This window comes from Erpetoichthys calabaricus, chromosome 5 (assembly GCF_900747795.2).
Source record: "Erpetoichthys calabaricus chromosome 5, fErpCal1.3, whole genome shotgun sequence".
Lineage (NCBI taxonomy): Eukaryota > Metazoa > Chordata > Cladistia > Polypteriformes > Polypteridae > Erpetoichthys > Erpetoichthys calabaricus.
Window position 1 is genome coordinate 209,683,291 of NC_041398.2, and position 24,959 is coordinate 209,708,249.

General features: G+C 36.9%; 1 protein-coding gene across 7 annotated transcripts in view; it reads right to left on the reverse strand.

Moving 5' to 3' along the window:
- The window catches only part of nipbla (NIPBL cohesin loading factor a), a 257,134-nt gene that overhangs the window by 128,602 nt on the left and 103,573 nt on the right, over window positions 1–24,959 (reverse strand). For all 7 annotated transcript variants that reach the window (XM_051928337.1, XM_028802451.2, XM_051928338.1 and 4 more), the window contains exons 2-3: window positions 20,645–20,790; window positions 12,323–12,488 (exon numbers count right to left, since the gene is read on the reverse strand). In XM_051928337.1, coding sequence (XP_051784297.1) covers window positions 12,323–12,488; window positions 20,645–20,708 — 230 coding nt within the window. In that variant the 5' untranslated portion in view covers window positions 20,709–20,790. The remainder of the gene's footprint in view (window positions 1–12,322; window positions 12,489–20,644; window positions 20,791–24,959) is intronic.

Consider the following 24,959-nt stretch of genomic DNA (forward strand, 5'->3'; position numbering starts at 1 on the left):
AAAAAAAATCAAAACTGAAACTATTGATAAGAAAACATTTTCATAAACTGAAATAAAATAATTAACAAAATCAAAATGAAAAACTAAATTAAAATATTACAGTAGCTGGAGGGCGGCACGGTGGCGTAGTGGGTAGCGCTGCTGCCTCGCAGTTGGGAGATCTGGGGACCTATCTGGGGACCTAGGTTCGCTTCCCGGGTCCGCCCTGTGTGGAGTTTGCATGTTCTCCCCGTGTCTGCGTGGGTTTCCTCCGGGCTCTCCGGTTTCCTCCCACAGTCCAAAGACATGCAGGTTAGGTGGATTGGCGGTTCTAAATTGGCCCTAGTGTGTGCTTGGTGTGTTTGTGTGTGTCCTGTGGTGGGTTGGCACCCTGCCCAGGAATGGTTGCCTGCCTTGTGCCCTGTGTTGGCTGGGATTGGTTCCAGCAGACCCCCGTGCCCCTGTGTTCGGATTCAGCGGGTTGGAAAATGGATGGAAGGACAGTAGCTGGAAAGACTAACAGAAATAACAATTTACCAAAAATTATTATTTACATAAGAGCTAACCTGGGATGCAAGGGTCCCAAAATTTATCAGAATACTAGCAAAATACCCGCGCTTCGCAGCGGAGAAGTAGTGTGTTGAAGAGGTTATGAAAAAGAAAAGGAAACATTTTAAAAATAACGTAACATGATTGTCAATTTAATTGTGTTGTCATTGTTATGAGTGTTGCTGTCATATATATATATACATACATACACACACACAGACACACAAACATACATATACATATATCCATATATATATATATATATATATATATTATACACATATATATATATATATATATACATACACACATACATACACACACACACACACACACACACATATACACATACACACACACACATACATATATACATATACACATACACACACATATATACATATACACATACACACACACACACATATATATACATATACACATACACACACATATATACATATACACATACACACATATATATATATATATATACATATATATATATATATACACATATATATATATATATACACACACACAGACATATATACATATATATATACATATTTACATATATATACACATATATATATATATATATATATATATACATATCTATATATATACACATATATATGCATACAACCTTTTGTAGGTCTATGAACTTAATTTAAACTTTAGGTTTACATGGTGCTTTGTTTCCGACGTGCTGCGTTCAGTCAGTTCACGCAAGCCGCTCTCTTGTGTGATGTTGCGATGTCCACGGCTTTATTTAATGTTAGCTAAGATCCGGCACTTCAAAGTTTCTCGCTACAGAAATTTTAACTCCGTTACAAAGTGATCCAAATCTCGTTTATACCTCGTGTCTTCTCATTAAACTTGTATCTCGCGAATATGGTATTGCAAACGGCAGCAGGAGCGTTTCTATAAACTTAATTTAAACTTACGGTTTACACCGTGCTTCGCTTCTTATTGTTTCGCTGCCTTCTCAATTGTGTAATGAATGTTTTCTTCAGCGCTCTTTGGGGCTCTTCCTTGCTTTGTACGTACTGCGTTCACAGTCAGTTCACGTGATTACGTGGGAGACGTGATGACGCATTGCGTAACTCCGCCTCCCACGGCCAGCGAGCTGCAGTCCATTACAGTATATGGACAAAAAAGAGGTTCCAGTTATGACCGTTACGCTTTGAATTTTGAAATGAGACCTGCCTAACTTTTGTAAGTAAGCTGTAAGGAATGAGCCTGCCAAATTTCAGCCTTCCACCTACACGGGAAGTTGGAGAATTAGTGATGAGTGAGTGAGTGAGGGCTTTGCCTTTTATTAGTATAGATTAAATAAAATTATTATTTATTATTAAAATATTAAAAGAATTTCATATTTGGCTTTTGAATATTCCTGCCGTTCCCTGCAACTTTTAACTGTAAAACAGAAAATAATCCGCCACGAGCCACCCACATATATTCATCCAGTGATCAGCAGCTGGTGACAGAGGGTGGGTGTTCACACTGCATTTGCAGTGAAAGGGCAAGCTGAATATGGGTGCGTAAATCGTGTGAAACAGAAAGCGATTTTCAGGAGCAGATGGGGGCAGCACAATAGATTCTGGTTCAAGCGTTAGTGAAGCATACCAAGGTGATGATTTTGCTTTGAATGTGCTCGGCAGGTTTCAAAAATACCATGCACTTGATCTCCAGGGGTCAAGAGAGATGTATTAGATACAGATAATCCCTTACAGAATTTCAGTCTGGTCATAAATGATGGCAAGATAGTGTTAATTCTGACAGAGCCCAAGATACAGTATGTACACATCAACTAATACAGCAGCACACACTAAACTAAATTCCAGGTTGCGAGTCTGATGTCCATTATGATGAGCTGCCGCATTTCTTTGTGCTTCTTGTAAATCAAGATGTAAACCAAACGTCTGAAGTCAGAATGTGCCGGTCAACAAAACGTTTACCGTATGGACAGAAAAATCACTACTGAATAATGTTTCAGTTTATTTCTCAGGTGTCTGCGATTTGTTGACAATAATCACGTGCAACTTCACACAGAAGAAATCCTTTTTCAAAATAAAAACACTGATCAAGAGACTGACAACGTCAACATACAAGATCAGCATATTGTTGCTGGCTCACCACTTATGCTTTAAAAATGTCATTTAATGATAGAGAGATACAAACCGGGTAAAAATCCTGAGTTGGTAATGTCTCTAGTGAACTACATGTAGATAGGTGAAGAGTCTACCAACTGGAAAAAAATGAGTTTTTTTATTTATTCTGTATTTATTAATTTATTTTTTAATTTTTTTTAGTTTAGTTTAATAATCTGGTAGCATAATTATGTTTCAAAATATGTGTCCCATTTTTCAATTTTTCTCTCTCAAAATAGATGGTTGAAATATCATACTCTTTTTGTTCTTAATATCAGCCATATCATGCATATTGCATACCAGGGATTTTTCATGCCTTGCATCCAAAGCCACTAGGATAAGTGTCAGGTTCCCTGCGACCCTGCTCTGGATAAGCAATTTTAGAAAATGTATATACTGCTCCTAATCTCAGATGCTGTTTCTGTTGTTTTGTGGCTGTCCATACTCCTATTACCTGCTCTTAATCTGCTCATTAAGGGTTTACTGTTCTTATGCATGGGTTATTCAAGTCTCACTACATGCTTCTTTTTCTTTGTTTCCCTCAATACAGCTAGGTGTGGTCTGCACACTGATTTAGGCCTAAGAGCTCTGTTCTTCCTAAGCCTCCATGATTTTCATAACACATCTGTCAGAACACAGTAGAATCTATTTTCTGATTTTTGATAGCTTTTCAGGCCTGCAGGTGGCAAAATTCTGTCTATATATTTTATGTGCCTGAGATGGAATCAGAGACCAATATGACTGATAGAAAATAAAGCCCAGTATGGGAGATTTTTGAATGCAATATTGAAGGCATTAATTATAAGCACATTGTCTTGCAGCAGGATATGTTGTGTACCGTAGATATTTAGAGTAAAAAACCCTCAAACCTTACAATTCACCTAAATTTCATCAAAAACTGGCCCATTCTGGGCAAGAAAAGGAAAAGATGAAAAGTGCCAACAGTCAGCGCACATTTGTTTAGCACAAATGACACAGAAAATATTTTAAAAAACTATAATATTGTATAAAAATGTTCACATTCAGTATCTGGTTTTGATTAGGCTTGTTTTTATCAGACAAAAACAAAACCAGATAGTAAAACGTAGTATATATACAGTAATCCCTCCTCCATCGCGGGGGTTGCGTTCCAGACCCCCCCGCGAAAGGTGAAAATCCACGAAGTAGAAACCATATGTTTATATGGTTATTTTTATATTGTCATGCTTGGGTCACAGATTTGCACAGAAACACAGGAGGTTGTAGAGAGACAGGAACGTTATTCAAACACTGCAAACAAACAATTGTCTCTTTTTCAAAAGTTTAAACTGTGCTCCATGACAAGACAGAGATGACAGTTCCGTCTCACAATTAAAAGAATGCAAACATATCTTCCTCTTCAAAGGAGTGTGCGTCAGAGAGAGAGAGAGAGAGAGAAAAGCAAACAGTCAAAAATCAATAGGGCTGTTTGGCTTTTAAGTATGCGAAGCACCACCGGACAAAGTAGCTCCAAGGAAGGTGAGCGTCCGTATCCTCTAGGCCAGTGTGCGAACAGCCCCTCTGCTCACACCCCCTCCGTCAGAGCGAGAGAGAGAGAGGAAAGCAAACAATCAAAAATCAATACGTGCTGTTTGATCTTTTAAGTATGCGAAGCACCATGCGGGAAGCATATCGCTTGCAAAGCAGCCACATGTAAGCCCAGTAAAGAAGGGAGCACTGTGAAGGTAATCTTTCAGTGTTTTTTGAGGAGCGGCCGTGTCCTCTAGGGGTGCGAACAACCCCCTATGCTCACAATATATTTGAGGAGTTTTATTTAATACATAATACGCGCTGTGGTTGGTTAGCTTCTCAGCCATCTGCCAATAGCGTCCCTTGTATGAAATCAACTGGACAAACCAACTGCTGAAGCATGTACCAGAAATAAAAGACCCATTGTCCTCAGAAATCCGCGAACCAGCAAAAAATCCGCGATATATATTTAAATATGCTTACATATAAAATCCGCGATAGAGTGAAGCCGCGAAAGTCGAAGCGCGATATAGCGAGGGATTACTGTAGTAAGCTTCCACTAACATTAAACTCACATCATATCCAAACTCGTTAAGTGTACAGTCCTGTCTGATCGTGACACAAAACTAAACTCCATAGTAGCTCTTTAAATACATCATAATTACTAAAATTAAAACTGACACTAATAGATATAAAGATAAAGCAAACATAGTTGGGAAATAAAAACTAAATTAAAACTAAAAATACACATGAAAGAAAACTAAAACTAAACTGAATTTCCAAGTAAGGTTAGAAAAAAAATACAGAAATAAAAACTAATATTAAAGGCAAAAGTATAATAACCTTGGTGCAGATGTACTTGCACCCACTTGCTGACAATACTGAGCAGCTCTGCGCTGGTGGCAACACGATTCTGTAGCTGACTCCTCGAGAGGAGACGGTCCTGGTGCTTTCTGGACACTTTTAGCTGATCATTTTGTACCAGGGCCAAAATAAGTAAAAATGGTTTTATGATAAAGTTAACTTTTTATGCTAATAAAGCTCTTTGCAATGAATTAATATGCATCTGATCACTCAGCACCATAATATAAAAACAATGTTAACTGCCGCCACAAAAACTGAAGTCACAAATTTTGCAAAACACAACATTTGTATCACAGGCAAAATATTTGGCCATTACTGTACATTGTTCTGTTTACAAATCAGTAATCTTTATAGACATTGTTTATAGTCTTTTTCTATTAGCTTCTGAGAAGCTCAAGGACTGTAGTTAGCTGGTAATTTATAATGTTTATGTTTAGCTTCTGGTAATGAAGCAGCACTAGAGGAATCCAGGAAACTAACTTGATATTTTTGCAAAAAAGTTGCATTAAAGTGTTGAATCTTTTCACATTGTGTCATGTCTTTATTTTTGCATCATATTATGGAGAGTAGTATCGATAAGAGTATCAATAAGCATCAGTATCAATAAAACTCTAAATGATAACCATCCCTAATAGTGACCCCAATCTTCTCTAAAGCATTTCTGAAACTAACATTCCTATTTTTTACACAATGTTCTTTTCTTTTTGGCCTTAACCCTACTTCAATATAGAACACTACTGCATTCATTTGGCACTCATTGTGTCTACAGACATAAAATGCACAAGTAAGAAAAAGTCAAAGTATATCCTATAACCATGCTGAAACACCTTTGTAAACTTAAGATTAAAATAAAATACCAACTGAATAATACGAGATGGTAATTAAATTGTCTTGTGAAAGTCAACCTGTTCTCAAACGTTTATTTACTCTATGTGTAGTTACTTCTAGGAATACAAAATCTTCTTACATAATACGCTGCCGTGGCTGTCCAGGATTTTAAATCACCTGTAGCTTGCAAACCGTTTGACCTATTGGACTGAAATTTGGTACACATAAACTACGTGACCTCTTCTGTCTGCTTTTGGGGTCATGATTTTTACTACTCTTTTTATTTTTATATTTTATTGTAGAATCAACTCTTGGTAGCGGGCAGCAGGGCGGCCATGTGGCGCATGCGTACAGGCGCTGTTCTCATCCCTACCCTTCGCTGTTACTTCCTCTACCTCTTCATATCTTAAGTGTTCAATCTGCTTCAAGAATGATTTAAGTCCAAGCTTAAGTGAAAAATTAAGAAAAATGTACTAAGTAATTGCAATACAAAAATTGACAATCAGTTTTAACGCGAAAAGATGCCAATGGAAGAAGAGAAGAAGCGGGCCGCTAGAGTGGAGAAAACAAGAGCTGCTCATGAAGCAACAAGTGCATCAACCTCTGAGCAAACGAATGTTAAATGTACAGGAGAAAGAATATGAAAACTATAAGTCAAACTGGTAAATAAATAAATGCATTGCCATATACTTCAATTCAAGACAATTAACTATTTTACTACCAAGACGGGTGTATAGAAATTGGCTTACTTCGATTTTTTTATAGACATTTTAAAAATAATTTGACCAGTTGTAAAAAATAGTTATGGTATAACTAGGATATACAGTAGCAATAATATAAAAGAACTACTTTGTTACTGTTCAATGATGCAGACATTCAGGAGTATAGAGTCATACACCCTTCTTTCTACAGTAATTTGTGCAGTGGAAGACTGGATGGTGTTAACGGTTGTAGATACAGTCCTGATCAAAAATTTAAGACCACTTGAAAAATGGCAAAAAATCATATTTTGCATGGTTGGATCTTAACAAGGTTCCAAGTAGAGCTTCAACATGCAACAAGAAGAAATGGGAGTGAGACAAAACATTTGTTGAGCATGCAATTTAATGAAAACAACGATTAAACTGAAACAGGCTGTTTTACAGCTGATCAAAAGTATAGGACCACACCTCCAAAAAAACCCGTAAACCCCCCCAAAACAGAAATCAAACTTCCAAACATGAACTCAGTACTGAGTAGCTCCACCATTATTGTTGATCACTTCAAAAATTCGTTGCGGCATGCTTGATGCAAGCATTTCCATGAGGTGAGTGGGAACATTTCTCCAAGTGGTGAAGACAGCCGCACGAAGGGCATCAACTGTCTGGAACTGTTGTCCATTTTTGTAAACTTCCCTTGCCATCCATCCCCAAAGGTTCTCAATTGGATTTAGATCAGGGGAACAAGCAGGATGGGACAAAAGAGTGATGTTATTCTCCTGGAAGAAGTCCCTTGTCCTGCGGGCATTGTGTACTGTAGCGTTGTCCTGTTGAAAAACCCAGTCGTTACCACACAGACGAGGGCCCTCAGTCATGAGGAATGCTCTCTGCAACATCTGGACATAGCCAGCGGCCGTTTGACGCCCCTGCACTTCCTGAAGCTCCATTGTTCCACTGAAGGAAAAAGCACCCCAGACCATTATGGCACCCCCTCCACTGTGGCGCGTAGAAAACATCTCAGGTGGGATCTGCTTGTCATGCCAGTAACGTTGGAAACCATCAGGACCATCAAGGTTAAATTTTTTCTCATCAGAGAATAAAACTTTCTTCCACCTTTGAATGTCCCATGTTTGGTGCTCTCATGCAAAGTCCAAATGAGCAGTTCTGTGGCGTTCAAGGAGACGAGGTCTTTGAAGACATTTTTTGTTTTTGAAGCCCTTCAGTCTCAGATGCCGTCTGATGGTTATGGGGCTGCAGTCAGCACCAGTAACGGCCTTAATTTGGGTCGAGGATTGTCCAGTGTCTTGACGGACAGCCAATTGGATCCTCCGGCTCAGTGCTGGTGAAATTTTTTTGGGTCTTCCACTTGACTTTTTTGTTCCATAACCCTCAGGATCATTTAAGAAATTCCAAATGACTGTCTTACTGCGTCCCACCTCAGCAGCGATGGCGTGCTGTGAGAGACACTGCTTATGCAGTTCAACAACCTGACCACGTTCAAAAAGGGAGAGTTTTTTTGCCTTTGCCATCAGAACGTGTGACTACCTGACAGAAAATGACAATGAATCCACATCTTTGCACAGATTTGGCCTTTTAAAGGCATGTGGTCCTACACTTTTGATCAGCTGTAAAACAGCCTGTTTCAGTTTAATCGTTGTTTTCATTAAATTGCATGCTCAACAAATGTTTTGTCTCACTCCCATTTCTTCTTGTTGCATGTTGAAGCTCTACTTGGAACCTTGTTAAGATCCAACCATGCAAAATATGATTTTTTGCCATTTTTCAAGTGGTCTTAAACTTTTGATCAGGACTTTATTTTTCGTGATATTGTAAATTGTTGTTTTCATCTTCCACATCATCACCACCAACTGTTTCAGCATAGTCTATTGATATGCATTTAATCATTTTGTCATGTTACCGATCAACATTTTTGACATAAATTTGTTTGACTTCCTCGTTTCTAGGTGCTAGGATTGCCCATGTACTCATTTTTTTCTGTTGATAACCCCTCGAGATTAAATTCTTCAATAAGATTTGGACATAACACGTCTTCTTTAATTGGGAACTTAAAGTGAGGAAAACATTAAAATTTATAAGAGCTGAAAGCATTCAAACTCGCAAACTTAATGACAAAAAAAAAAGCCCACAAGAAATCGCCATTAGTGCAGCACTTTGGTAAAGTTGCTTTTTCAACTTTTGGTTAACATCTGTCGTCACTTTCTCTTTTATCTTACTTACACTCCTGACATGCGCATGGCTACTGCAGCCCAAACATTACCATGTGTGCTGTTGCCACCTACATACTGTGTGCATCAACCTAACCTGATATGGCTATAACTCTATTCCAGCCACATGACTGGTTTAGTGCGGCGCTATTCTCATTATCATTGGCTTTTTGTTTTGTCTGTCAAAACATGGATGGAATGAGTACTATTGACTTCTATCAACCATGCATTTTATCGAGGAAAAGTTATTTAGCAATAATTATCTTTTTATCACCCAGCAAAACTTTCAACTATTTTCATATGTAATTTTTCATTATAATATTCTGATGTTGGTGGGTGTTCATTAGTAATTGCACTCATTATAGTCAGACAAGACGGTACATCCTACTTTCACTTGGTAGTACTGACACGGTATGTGTTGTTTTACATTAACTTAATACCATTTGAAGTGTCAGTTCTTGGGAAGTTTCAGACCTTTGGTTTGGGCTAGACTTTTCTGATTCACAAATTGAGTATAACAGACTGTGGACCTGTACTACATAAAATAGAGTCTTGTTCATTCATTCCCTGAATGAACCAGAAATATGTTTACCAATACTTGGATTACCCATATCCTTGCATAACTCATATGCCCCTTTCCTTTAATGCAAAAATATTTAAGCCACAGGTCAAATTTGTGGAAAAAAAAAAAAAAAAAACTTTTCAAAACAAACCATGAGGTTGTTGATATAGATAGGTTTTAAAGTTAATGCAGACACTATACTGGTCTGCAACAAAATTTTTCTGGGCAAAAAAAAAAGTGTACTTTTTGGGTTTAGGTGTGCTGAACCCATTTTTGAAACAGTAATTTCTCTACCTCAAACTGTTTAAGCAAGATATCAGATTTAGTGAATAACACTGTTTTGAAAAAAAAATGTAAATTTTTTAATACGTTATACAGCAACTATTTTTCACGCTCAGATTATTATTTGAAGTATATTTTAAGCTGAAAATTGTCGGTCTGCCTTGTTCTTAGCATTAGTTGATGTGGAAACAGCCTGTGGAAGAAATCCCCCAAGGAAGACAGGAATAGTTCTATCAATTAGATTTTTATTCAGTCACATTTGAGTACATGGATTCTACGTTGCAAGGCAGAACAGCAAAGTTCCATTTTTCAATTGGCTTTTTTATATTTTCTCCCTCCCCTTCCCATTACTTAATCAAAAAGTATAACATCGTTTACCTAAGCATTTTATTTTATTACGCTAATAGGTCAACTGTTCTTTTTTTTTTTTAAAACTTGTCAGATAGACCCTAAAGGAGGAAAGGTCATCTTTCCTGTGTCAAATAGACACGTGACGTGTTCCTAAAGAAACTGGAAATTGCCCTAGGTCAGCTTACTGCACTCTGTCTTATGACAGACACATGTATGAATAACCTTTTACTATAGCAAAACAGCTTTATTCAGCTTTTAATCCTTCGTAGCTTGCAGGTAATTTTTCTTTCACAAGCCCAAAAACAAAAAATTGCTACATATCTGATGTGCTCAATTAGTAGTTTTTTTTTCTTTACCTTATTCCTTTAAAATAGCCACTAATTTTTCTTTTGGAAGGTTACAACAATGCATTTCCATTAGTCAGAAAAAAGTTTCTGTGTAAATATTTTTTATAGAAATACGAAAGATAAGGAGGATACATCCATTGTCCTGATCAGATAAGTAAACCATAAAAAATGACACACCCTTGGTTTACTGAGATAACAAACATTACTAATTTTACTATTTTTGAGAGAGGTAGAATATAAAAAGAAGAAGAGGGAAATCCTCCTACTGACCTCATACATGCATTTTACTCCTGAGACTCAGTAGTGCCTTAGCTGTCTAACAGTTAAGGTTGTTTAATTTTTAACCTGCTTTTGTGGTAGTGAAATATGTTGCATGATTGCACGAACCAACCAGGCAATTTTGGATAAATTATTGGTGAATTAATACAGTATTGGTAACACAGCTAAAGTCACAAAAACCACTTGTTAAAAAAAAACTTTTATTTCGGTTGCAGAGTTGGCAGTCAGTATAAAGATCAGGACATTGCTCAAATGGAGATGTTATAGTGGAAAGTGGAGTGAGTCAATGTTAGACATTGTTTGGCCATTTCACAATGAAACACCTTCAGAAGGTTACAAGAGTAAAAGAACTGGTAAGTGACTACTTTTTGTAAGTAATAATTACATTTAAAACCATTATATATCTAATTTACATTTTTCCAAGTCTAAATAATTAATTTTATGTTTTTTCCTCTAAAATAGTGACTTTTCATTTTAAACTTCTCTCTCAAAATCTGGATGTGATAGAGCAATTCTGTTTGGATTTAGCACCTTACATTTATTAAGAACAACTAAAACGTTTGACAATACAGCAAGATTTTTTTTTTGTATATTAGGGTTACTACTGACAAATCTGCAAGCAAACAGTAAGTTTTAAAATGTTTATTTACATTAATGTAATATGAATTAGTGCTTATGGCTATCTGAAACTGAAGAAATAAACATAGTAATGATCTTTTATATTTTTCCTAGTGAGGGGTCATGGTGCCAACACGCCAATCTGGAAAAACAGTCACTTTGTGACTAGTAACAGTTCACATCTGTTTGGTAATTAGACATTCCCAGGTCAGCCAAGAGATACAATCCTTATAAGAGTGCCCTGAGATCTGTCCTAGGCTGTCGTTCGTTGGGCCATGCCTAGTATAGTTCCTGAGGAAAACATTCAAATAACTAGACACACAGACCACATAAGCTTTGCATAGACCACTACAATGTTCACAAAATTGCCCCCAATGAGCTGGTTTGTTGGTGAATTTCATAGTCGCCCCTACAAAACGTATATATGCATAAAAAAAAAAAAAAGAAATACGAAGTTTGTTTACAATTTGACTAATATTTTTTCCTTCCATTTTAAATCTGACCTACTTAGCAAATAGCAAAATGCTATTTTAACTCCTATGTCTCTATTTATGGAGGGCAATGTACAGTATAACAGTCAAGTAAAAGCTATTCTTGAGATATGTTGATATTTATTTGCAAAAACCAAATCAAGATCATTCTTAATAAATGCTTTGGGGGGGGGGGGGGGGGAATTGGGGGAAAAAAAAACCCACAAATGTTAGCTAACATCTCTCTATACATAATGACTTATGACACTGTGGGATTCCTTTACCTCCAGCCACCAATTCATTTTTCATTTTATTACCACAATAAAACGTTTATTTGGAAACCAAAAAGTTAATTATTACCATGTCAAAATGATATTAGAAAATTTTTTTAACTTAAAATAGCAAACATTTTACTTTTTATGCATAATAAAAATGACCAGAAAACAAATCAAGCTCAGAGATTCCAAAGTTAATTAAGATATACAGAATAAGAATGTAGTTTTTAAGTTTACTCCTTCCTCCACCAGGGGAAAAAAAAAATCAATTTTCATAAATGGGATGATATTATACAAATTGTGCTAACTGGCTAGTAATCTTCAAACATAATATTGAATCAAGTCACGTACATGTGGTCCGTGGAGACCTGGTTGAGACTGTGTGCAAGCTGTGAAACTAGGTTTTCATCTCGACAGGCCAAGAGACAGCTGACTTCTTCTGCAACCCTTCCATTGTACAACAGGCTCTTAGTGGTAGTGGCAGGAAGCGGCGATGGGAGAGGAAGCTGATTTAATACTGTAAGAAAGAAAAGTAGAATGAATAATGGTCACTTTATATTGTAAACACCTTTTTTGCACAAATCACCACCCAACCTTTGCAAATATTTCATGCTTTCAACATAAAGCCTATCCAAAATTTTCTTTGCACAAGTAAGTACAAACAAACACTTCAACTCTACAACTCTTTTGTTCTGGTTACTGTACAAAAAAAGCTATAGAAGCTTTATAAATTTCACAATAAGCTATCCTATGACAAAATTTTATATTCTCCATAATGAGTATAAGTTTTATATGCACACTCCTAAAAGAAAGAGAAATAATGAGAGGGGTATATATTTTAACATGGAACAACTGCACAATAATGTTTAATACTGTATTTCCTTTACAAATAAAAGATCAAATTAAATTACTCATTTAAAACAGTTTAATTACATTTAAAGGATTTGAACTAGCCTGTGGTTTCAGAATTCAACTAATGACAGAGCTAGCCAACAGCAGAGACAGATGGAGCTCATTCATGAGACAAATGAGTCCCAAGGGTATGCTTAGAATGACCAGTAGATGCCTCTTTTACAAGAGTTCAGCTCTTGCCTCCACAAAGTATTCTCCCACATTATCGGAGAAACCTGAATAGACTCCATTCAAACATTCAGTCATGTACACAGCTACATGGTAGGACAACACTGTTAAGGAATGTTGTCTAGTTGAATAAAGGGGCTTTCTGTGCAAAGTTAACTTCAGTATTCCAAAAGCTGTCGCAGAGGTAATGGCAAGTGAAACAGGGAGCAGCCACAGCAGTTGCTTAAACAACTACTCAGATAAGCCAGTTATCACCAAAATCATTTTCCTCCACATTCCACAGTTCTGGGCATCATTCTGTATGAGACCCATTCTTTTCTTTTAACAGACTTTGACACTACCTCCAGCATCATCTTCTCTAGACTCATCCCCTTTACATCCTTCTTGATTAACCTCCAAGTTATCCTGTCACTTTTCCTCCACATGCCCAAACCACTTTTGTCTGCTTCTCCTCAGCATAACGCCTGTTGGCCCCACACCAAGTATTGCTCTTATACTCTGCATTCATCTTCCTTTCACTCAGTGAAACTCCACACATATACTTCATCCCATTTCTATTCTTTTCCTTGCATCATGTTGCATTTTAACATTTAGTTGTTTACTCCTCAGAAAGCTTTCATTATTGCTTCCCTTTCAATACCATATATTGCTTAGAAATCAAATGAAGGACATTCCCTATAATTTCGTCCAGGTAACTTTCACCATAGTTATCACTGTTGTGCCTGCACCTTTGACAGTATTCAACATGTTACTTAAGTAGCAGAACTTATCTAATTTCTCCAAAAACAACTTTTTTTTACTAAATTCTAAATTTACAGTTACAGCATCAAAACTAACCAACTCAAGTGGAGAACTTTAAATTAAACAGAACAACAACCCAAGACTTGTTACTCTTTTTTTTTTAGCTATAAAGAATCTAGCATGAAAATCATTACCAAATATATTTAACAGTTTAAGTGCTTCTTAAACGGGGAGGGTGTCCGTGATTTAGATGGAAGTGTGCAGCTAATTGAACACCAAATGTCTGGATTTAGATTTGATGCCACATTTAGGGTGGTGTCACTAGACACTATTCATTAGCATACCTAAGTGGACGAAAAGAAGCATAGAACCACCTGGTCCCTCCACAAACATAAGTGCTGATCCATTGACTACAGTTCAGTGATCTTTAAGGAGCAGTGGCATGCGCTCATCTTGTGTGCTTGAAAACAAGACATGCTGCTGCATTTCAAATCTACTGCACAGTGGCTTGGCAGCATATGCAGGTACACCTGCAAGTATGAAGTATCTTCTAGTCAATTCCACTTCAGTTTTTGCCATCAAAATGAGATAACAGGCATACAAGAGCTCAGAAAGTAATCCTTCACACACTTCACTAGTTACCTTAATCCCTAGAACCAGAATGGATCCTTGGTGCAGCTGCATATTCAATTCAAAACGTTGACTATTCCTTGGTGTACAGACCAAGGTTTGTACATCCTCATACTTTTACATCACCGCAGACTAGTAATGCTATTAATCGGTTGCCAAATTAAATCACTGCAAATGACTCAAACACTCAGAACATCTCAAAAACCCATTTCTTCCAGCATCTCCTCAGCTCATTTTTACTGTAATGATGTTGTGTTGCTACTTAGCGCAAAGTTATTATGGCACTTAAGGAAGTCACTTTTCATTTTGTTGTCAGAACACTTCCTGTTAACAGAGTGCCAGGTAGACTTTAGGAAAGAGAACACCAAAATACTGGTTTCTAAAGAAAGTGGAGTAAAAAACTAAATAAAAAGATAAGCTGCTTGAATATGTTAAGATCTTTTTATTCTGCCCTTTAATTAAAATAGACACTGCTTATCTGAAGGTGGAGAGTGAATAAGTTTGTATTTCATACATCAGGTGACATTTAGAATTAGACTAAAAAGCAGATAAATAAGAATTTGTCCTTACTGCTTGCTAGCTTATGCTTAAATGAGTCTACTGGGAGTTTATTTACTTGTAAACTTGCTAACCATGTTAGTCTTGAATCTACTTGATAAATTTTTTTAAGTGTTATTAGAATTGCAGCTTGTAATTATGATAATCATTTTATTTTCTTCTATGCTATATGTATTATGGATAAATGTTTTGTGTACATGTTTTATTGGTTTCAAAAAGTACATGTTCTAAAAGGAGTTTATTTTACTATATTTTTTATGTTCATTGAAAAATAAAGATTTTTATTTGTTAATAAAAAATATTTAACATCTGTGGTCTGCAGTTTCATTATAAAAATACAAAAAGTAACACTTTATAAATTTGTTATTTTATTTCAAGAAAGTAACAGAGTGTACAATCAAGTAGATATAATTTGCAGAACTTACATAACAAATAACTTCAGAAAAAAACCCAAAAAATTTAAACAAAAATGAAGAAAGCATGAAAAAAACCTAACAGAACAAGGGTAACACTTTAAAACAGAACATAAGGCTTTGTACAACTGGCTAAGGAGAGGCTTAGTGTAAAGTAATTTTACACTAAAAAGAAAGAAAAAAAGTGAATTAGCCAATTTTATTAGTATGAAATTAGTGCTCAGTATAAAAAAAATGACTGAAGCATCTCTACTGCATACAGTAAACTATTCATCCACATCTGACTTTCTCAGTGCCCATCTGACCACTTCACAATGGCCCACTGCTTTACCTATCTCAATCTTGTCAGTGTTTTTGCAACTCCTCTTTTGAAAACACACAGTTTGGTCCAAGCGCGTGCAGAAGGAACTCCGAGTCCAACTCAGGGCGGCGAAGGAGCAGTACAGGAGAAAGCTGGAGCAGAAGTTGCAGAATAACAGCATGAAGGAAGTGTGGGATGGGATGAAGATCATCACTGGCTGCAGCTCGAAGCGGGGTACCACCATTGAGAGAGACGTGAAGAGAGCAAACCAAATGAACAACTTTTTTAACAGGTTTGACCACCCTAACCCACTCTCACTCTCACCTCGGAGTACTGCACCCTCCACACATCCTTCTGCTGATACCAGCATAGGAGAGACATCCCCACCCATAATAACAACAGCGCAAGTGAGCAGAGAGCTGAGGAGACTTCGTGCCAGCAAAGCAGCGGGTCCAGATGGAGTATCGCCACGACTGCTGAAGGTCTGTGCATCGGAGCTGGGGGGTCCTCTACAGCGCATCTTCAACCTGAGCCTGGAACAGGGGAAAGTCCCGAGGCTTTGGAAAACATCTTGTATCACCCCAGTCCCAAAGGTATCACGTCCTAGTGAGCTGAATGACTTTCGGCCTGTTGCTCTGACATCACATGTGATGAAGACCATGGAGAGGCTGCTGCTTCACCACCTTAGGCCACAGGTTCAACATGCCCTTGACCCTCTGCAGTTTGCATATCAGGAGAAGGTGGGAGCGGAAGATGCCATCATCTATATGCTACACCGATCCCTCTCTCACTTGGACAGAGGCAGTGGTGCTGTAAGAATTATGTTTCTAGACTTCTCTAGCGCCTTCAACACAATCCAACCTCTGCTCCTTAGGGACAAGCTGACAGAGATGGGATTAGATTCATACCTAGTGGCATGGATCGTGGACTATCTTAAAGACAGACCTCAGTATGTGCGTCTTGGGAACTGCACGTCTGACATTGTGGTCAGCAACACAGGAGCGCCACAAGGGACTGTACTTTCTCCGGTCCTGTTCAGCCTATATACATCGGACTTCCAATACAACTCGGAGTCCTGCCATGTGCAAAAGTTCGCTGATGACACTGCTATCGTGGGCTGTATCAGGAATGGGCTGGAGGAGGAGTATAGGGACCTAATCAATGACTTTGTTAAATGGTCCGACTCAAACCACCTACACCTGAACACCAGCAAAACCAAGGAGCTGGTGGTGGATTTTAGGAGGCCCAGACCCCTCATAGACCCAGTGATCATCAAAGGTGACTGTGTGCAGATGGTGCAGACCTATAAATATCTGGGAGTGCAGCTGGATGATAAATTAGACTGGACTGCCAATACTGATGCGCTGTGCAAGAAAGGACAAAGCCGGTTATACTTCCTTAGAAGGCTGGCTTCCTTCAACATCTGCAATAAGATGCTGCAGATGTTCTATCAAACAGTTGTGGCGAGCGCCCTCTTCTACGCAGTGGTGTGCTGGGGAGGCAGCATTAAGAGGAAAGACGCCTCACGCCTGGACAAACTGGTGAGGAAGGCAGGCTCTATTGTTGGCATGGAGCTGGACAGTTTAACATCTGTGGCAGAGCGAAGGGCGCTCAGCAGGCTCCTATCAATGATGGAGAATCCACTGCATCCACTAAATAATGTCATCTCCAGACAGAAGAGCAGCTTCAGCGACAGACTGCTGTCACTGTCCTGCTCCACAGACAGATTGAGGAGATCGTTCCTCCCCCAAACTATGCGACTCTTTAATTCCACCAGGGGGGTTAAACGTTAATATTTAACATTATACATAGTTATTGTCTGTTTTTTTTCACCTGTATTATTATCATTCTTTAATTTAATATTATTTATTGTATCAGTATGCTGCTGCTGAAGAATGTGAATTTCCCATCGGGATTAATAAAGTATCTATCTATCTATCTATCTATCTATCTTTATCTCATAATGAGCTTCATCAGCCCATTGAATTTAATTCAGTAACATCTCCACGTAACTTTGTACATGTAACAACACTACTACTATTAACCCCAGTACTAATACGACTTTTTGTTATCTGTAATTGTGACTATCAGTCATGATGTTCCCTTCAGCATTTTTCAAGCACTCCCATCTTTTCTTTTGCCATGTACTTCGTGATCCTGAACATGTCACCTTTTCTCTTCAATCTTCAATTTCCATGCAAACTCCATATACTTAGTTTCTTGAATGTCCCAACTGCTTTCTAGCATTTGGCCCTGTCACATTCTGCCTTGGCTTTCCGCCCCTCTTATACCCTGGAGTTAGAATAAAGTCACTGTCAGTTTTGTGGGTTGTCAAAGATCACTAAAGGAGTTTGGTATAAGGAATTGTCTCTGGCTTTAAAAAAACATTCTGATCCAAAACCCAACAATGTTGAAATAGTTATTCTATTAAAGTGTAATGTGTTTAAGTTAAAATGTAAGTGATACTAACCAGCATTATTTCACAAAGAGTACTTAAATATTGCAATGCTAAGTGAAAGTCACTTTTAGACTTTAGTAGAGAAGTCAGTAGTGCATTTACATGGATGATGTGAAGGACATGAAATTAAATGCAATTATTTTTTAAGAAGAATTATATGAAAAAATGTACTAAACTGTAATGTATCTTTACACAAACAACTAAAATAACAGGAATGTTTAAACAGTTCTACATTCAAAGGTATTTTCTGTTCTATCATTGGTCTACATGCCACAGGTTTAATTTATAAGTGCATTAAAGCCTTCTCACTAGGCTTGTTCAATGATGATTTAATAGTGTGTAGATGATTTCACATTGCCATCCTACCATGTGGCCCACACCCCCCACCCCCAATATATTACACGATTTTTTTCCCCCTTTAAATAACAAAACAGTGCCTTCTTAAAATGATGTAGCATATATGTTGCAGCCTCATTATGACCCTGCTTGCTGTAATGTACTCTGGGAAGAGCTGCAATCCACTCTCCCAAAGATGTGATTGGGGAGTGAACTCAGAAAAACTAAAAAGCACTGTCAACATTACAAAGTCTGTTGATGAGAAAGTTAGCATAGGCTTGTGCAAAATGTTATCAGTGGAGAGTAAATTCCGCTCATTGTAGTGGAAAACACACAAAAATCATTTTGCAATCATGACTATAACAACCTGAACATGCATGCTACCAACACCATACTCACAGACTATTCACTACACAGGATGATGTTACAAGCCCTGGCCATTCTCTCCTAAAACTAAAAATGATAGATATGTATGTTACCCTTTCTAACAGCACTTAAAACATGCTTAGATCCACAGGCTCTTCATATAATCACTATAACTTGAATGAGTTACGCTTTGAATTTTTAGTTGACTGAGAGAATAAAACTGATAAAAAAAAAAAAAAAGACAGTAACCTTTATAAGACCATAAATTTACACTGGCTCTTACAGAGTCAAATCAAATGTATGTTTTTATTCTATAAATACTCTTTAAGTATTTATTTGATATTTGGACTTCTGTCTTCACATATTATACACTTCACGTTAAACTTTTGTCATTAGTACTATAACATGAAAAAAGTTTCTGTTGTAGCTATGTGTTCAACATTTGCTTCACATTTCCTGTCATCCTACATTTACCCAGATCGTTGTAGACACAGAACACACATGAAATGTATGTGTTCCAAATAACAAGATATTATTTACCCTATACAACTCCAGGCATCTCCCACCTACAAAAACAGACTTGAGCTGCAGGCAGGGGCGGGATTGCAGGCTGTTTGCTGCTTGTGCTGATCGACACATTTGCAAAACAAAAGATGCTAATGGAGAGGGGTGAAGGAATTTAAGTTGGCCCAGGATTACAACTTTTTTTCGTAGGCTTCAAAGATTCTAGTGTTAATAAAAAATATTAAATCATGTTATAAGCATGCATTATAAATGTTTGCCCATTAACTGTTATTTTAATAATTCAATTAAAAAAAAGAAAAGAAAAAACAGCCACATAACACAATTTGCTGTTTATCTGTGAATCTTTCTCAGCTTTTGAATGTCTTTTACTTTGCTATTTCTGGGGTATAAAGCAAAAACGTTTAAAATAAAAACGATATGTGGCTGTCAAAGCTGCAGTTATGTGTTGCACTTTCCACAAGCCATAAAATTATTCATGAAAGAATGTTACAAATCATAAGCATTGAGTATTAACAGTGTCTTTTATAAACTTAAGTTAATTATGGTAAAAACATCCTTCAAGAAATAAACTAGAAGACATGAAATAAAAGCTGAGGGCAACCTGGACATCACTGACTGTCTAAAAACAAAGCTCACCAACGTACATTCGAATGGAGCTCATCAAAATTAACAAAACTTGTAAGTTAAAAGGGTATTATTTTGGGAAAACACATTCAAAAAAATAAGGTGTAGAAACAAACTGAATAAAACACTTTTATCTAGAAAAATGTGTATAATAAAAATATCTCAAATGTAACAGAGGTGATCTACAAATGTAAGGCACACAATCAAATAAAAACAACAAACTGCTTAAATAAAGATTAACTAAAAGTCACACTCAAATTATTAAAATGCATAAAGTCAAAGAGCATTTTTCAAGCATTTGTTTTGTAAAAGACGCTTGATGGGGGAAAAGAAAGCAAGTATACAGCTTGTCCAAATGTGCCTTAAGTCATTACACTGTGTTCTGCGGACTGGCTACAAAAACAAAACTGATGATCAACATCCTCACTCAATACTTCATTTTTTAAAAGTAAACATAACCAAATGCAAACAGTGGGTATCTAATGATACAGGATGTTCATATTATTTGTTTCATAAAACTGGCAAAATGGCATCCACTAAAAGTCAATTGATCACAAATACAGAGTGAAATACTGGTCCCACTGATTGGTGCATCACTAATATATCACACGAGAAAACTCATTTCAATTACTGGTACTTACAGTCTGTGAGGCTTGCGATCCCAGCAAGAGTGGTGATGGGAACATGAGGCATATCCCCATTCATCCTGAAGTTGTTGGGTGATCGTGTCTATGCACAGATAGCTCAGTCTCAGCGTCAACTAACCTTATTTCACATCTCCCAAACGCTAGAAAAAGAATAAAAAGAAAAATGTGTTGACTGCCATGAAAATTAGGTTAAGTAGACAATATAAATATAAAACTGCAAGAATACAGAGAGTTAGGGAGGGACACATGAAATACTGATAAACAGCAACTATACACAAGATATCCATGCAAGGCTGTCCAAGGACAGTAATTATTTATAGTTTGAATGGTGTATCGCCTTACAACAATATTTCTTGAAAATACTGCCAGAAAAACACATTAAATATTATCAAGGATTAATTACAGACTGTAACAAACAACTGAAGAGAACTCATGACAGTAAGACACTTGTCATGAGCATATTCAGAGGTATAAGAGATATTTACACTTTTCACAGAAAACTCTACTATACAGTAAATTTATTTTTTTAATGCAAGTAAGTAGATTTACATAAATGTGTAAGTACATTTTAATTATATTTCATTATTTGAACATTCCAATGTGCATATAACACAGACATCCTTTTAGATAACTTCTTGTTTCTGTTATCCTCAAGGATTGCCTGCTCCAGAAAATGAAGACACTTCAATAAGACACTTTCACTAAAGGTGCATTTCTACACAGAACACATTCCCAGGCAAGCTCATACTACCATACATATTTACAAATGTAGCTAAAATAAAGTGTAAAAAACAGTAGATGAAATATGAAAAAAATCAAAAGGTAAAAAGAGTACATCTTTACAGATATTACTACTTTAAAAAAAGCTCAAGTGTACTTGCAGTATACCTTTTTACCTCTTTCTTTGCCAGACTACTAAAATCATGAATGTCCGAGAGCCTGTCTCTATCTTTGTAGTATCAGATGCAAGACATAAAACCGGCTGTAGGTAGAATACAAATTGGACGCAAACGAGTCTAATTTACAGACAACAATCTACTTAAAACATGCTTTTTAATAATGGAGAAAACCAGTGTGAAGAAAAAACCCACACTAACACAGTAAGTGTAATAAAACAAAATCAGTGCCCAGGCCAAGATTTTCCTCCAGGACTGTAGAGACAAGAGGATGCAGTGGTAGTGTGCTGTACTTGTATTAAGAAGGCGCAACTATTTCTAATGAGACAGCAGAACAGTCTTTGGAGGTGCAAAACAAAACAGCTACAAAATCTTGTTACAGTCCTTAATGATGCAAGGAAATAGCAAGGTATAATAAAATTATGCAAGGCCCTGCCGAATACAGAGCAGAGAAATACAAAACTCTCACATTTTCCATATAAAACAAATCCTCTGATTTCCTTGTAATGCATGCAAACCTTATGCTCCTCCAATGGCAATAAAAATTAAAATAACCTCATCCTACAATATGTAATATTCATAAAGTATGACACTTGAGAGGCATTAGGATCTAAAGGATGAATGTTCATAAAACAATTGCAAGTTTAACACTAAGGGTCATGCCAATAAAAAAAATGATGCACACTGGGTTGGGTATTTGAGACTTTACTGGATTATGATTAACCAAACATGAAAGCAGTGTGCTTTTTGTAGTGTACTCTACAATACTTTTGAAAAAAGAATGATAAGAAGCTGTAAGAACAACATTTTTAACATACTGTCCTAGTATTTCTGAATATTATAATCATGAATTTAGCTGTAAAAAGTGTTCCTTCTTATGAAGAATATTACATGATTATAGGGTCACTAGCAAAATACCCGCACTTCGCAACGGCAAAGTACTGCCTTAAAATTGTTATTAAGAAGAAAAGTAAACATTTTTAAATTGAGGGAAAATATACAAATAATTATTTGTTAAGGATCTCTTTGTATACCATGTTGTCAGTTCGGCCCTCCGGTTGTAATGTGACCAAGCTGTGCGCTGAGCTTACTCTTGAGCATGCAACGTACAGTTGGCCATGTGAAAAGCAATCTTGCCTCAAATCAATGCCAACCTTTTGTAGGGTTTGTCCCTGAAACTTATTGTCATTGCGAAGCAGAGCCTTACTGGAAATTGGAGGCGTTTGAATTAAAATGGGAGATCAGAGGGTATAACGGGAATGCGAGGAATAAAAACTCTCTCCCCTGAGCCACTGCCAGTAAAAAATAGTTGCCTCAATTAGGTTCTTTTGCAGACACGTGACCTGAAGTCTCATGCCGTTGCAAAGTTTCGGTGGCTGTACGCAAATCCACAATCAGCTTTTTTTGAGCCAAACCTGTTGCTTTCGTATGAGCCGCTTTTTATTATTGGGATCATACCTAGAAACAGAAGCTCTATGAACTTGTGGATTTGCGTGCAAATATTTAGCAGCAGCGTGTCTATTAACTTGTGGATTTTTCTGCAAGTATCTGGCGGCAGCGTCACAAAGTTGTTTCCGTCTAGCTGCATCAGAAAATGTACCATGACGTCTGACACGCCTCCTTTTTACTGTTTTCTCACAGCTTGGATTGCTGCTGTCATAATCGGTTTGAGTTTCATGGTTTGTTTCAATTACGTTAGTATTTGCAGGACTTGTTGTGTTGGAGTGACATTCAGCATCTGTCAAGCGTTGTAAGCATACAACCGGTTTCATCGATAACTTCGCATCCAGCTTTTGAGAGTTGAAACATTCATAAACATCAAAGTGTCCACTACTCAAATCGTCACCTGTGAATCTAAGATGTTTAAGAGGCATTGGCGGTTCTCCAAACGTGTAAAATAGGCAGGCAGCCAACTAGGTGGGAGGGGTGGGGTTGGGGGACGCAATATAGGCAGGCAGCCAACTACGTGGGAGGCCGGGGGACGCAGGACACAACCCCACCTCACACGGCGACTGAGCTGCAGGCTATGGACATATATATGTACGTAAATAGGATTCAGTTATGACCGTTACGCGTGGAATTTCGAAATGAAACCTGCTTAACTTTTGTAAGTAAGCTCTAAGGAATAAGCCTGTCAAATTTCAGCCTTCTACCTACACGGGAAGTTGGAGAATTAGTGATGAGTAAGTAAGAGAGGGCTTTGCCTTTTATTAGTATAGATTACTGCCACATGTACAATGAGATCCTTACGTGCATGGGATGAACAACACAGACCTGTAATGCGACACCACTCTCTGGTTAATGAGTGCAACTAACTTACCTTCGGTCTTTCCAACTCATAAAAATATTAGAGGATTACAGCTTTTTGATTTTGTTATTATTTCAAAAATTGCTCCTGTTGACCCATAATTCTATTCTCATTTTTTAGGAATTTAAAAAAAAAATGATAACAGGGCATTTAGCCCAAACAGCTTGCCTATCCTTTTCACCTAATTTCTCCAAAATAACACTCAATTAAAATTTGAAGGTGTCTAAATTTCTACTGTCTACCACACTACTTAATTACTTAGCTGGTACCTTAATATAATATACAGAACCATAGTATAAACATGACCAGAAGAATACATTCACCTGTTATATTAATTGCATCTAGTGTTTCAGAATTATTAAACTGCACAAGACTACATAAAGAGTGACTGTTACTTGTATTAAATATAAGGAGATGTGCGTCAGCTTAAAAAAAAACAAAAGTGTTAACCAAAAACAAACATCCTTTATGTCATATTGCACCAATCCAAAGACAAACCATTCCATGACAATTAGTAATAAGGGGCTATATATTGTTTTACTTTAATAAATAGAACATTGAAAAACTAAGTAACTTCCACAGGCTTACATGGAGAGTTAGAGACCAGGCCTGTTTGTCTAAAAAATGAAGAGGAATATTTTCAAACTTTAGCTATGTATAAAATACTGCCTTTTATTACTATACTAGCAAAATACCCGCGCTTCGCAGCGGAGAAGTAGTGTGTTAAAGAGGTTATGAAAAAGTAAAGGAAACATTTTAAAAACAACGTAACATGATTGTCAATGTAATTGTGTTGTCATTGTTATGAGTGTTGCTGTCATATACACATATATATATACACATATATATATATATATATATATATATATATATATATATATTATATATATACACACATATACACATGCATACAGTGGTGTGAAAAACTATTTGCCCCCTTCCTGATTTCTTATTCTTTTGCATGTTTGTCACACAAAATGTTTCTGATCATCAAACACATTTAACCATTAGTCAAATATAACACAAGTAAACACAAAATGCAGTTTGTAAATGGTGGTTTTTATTATTTAGGGAGAAAAAAAATCCAAACCTACATGGCCCTGTG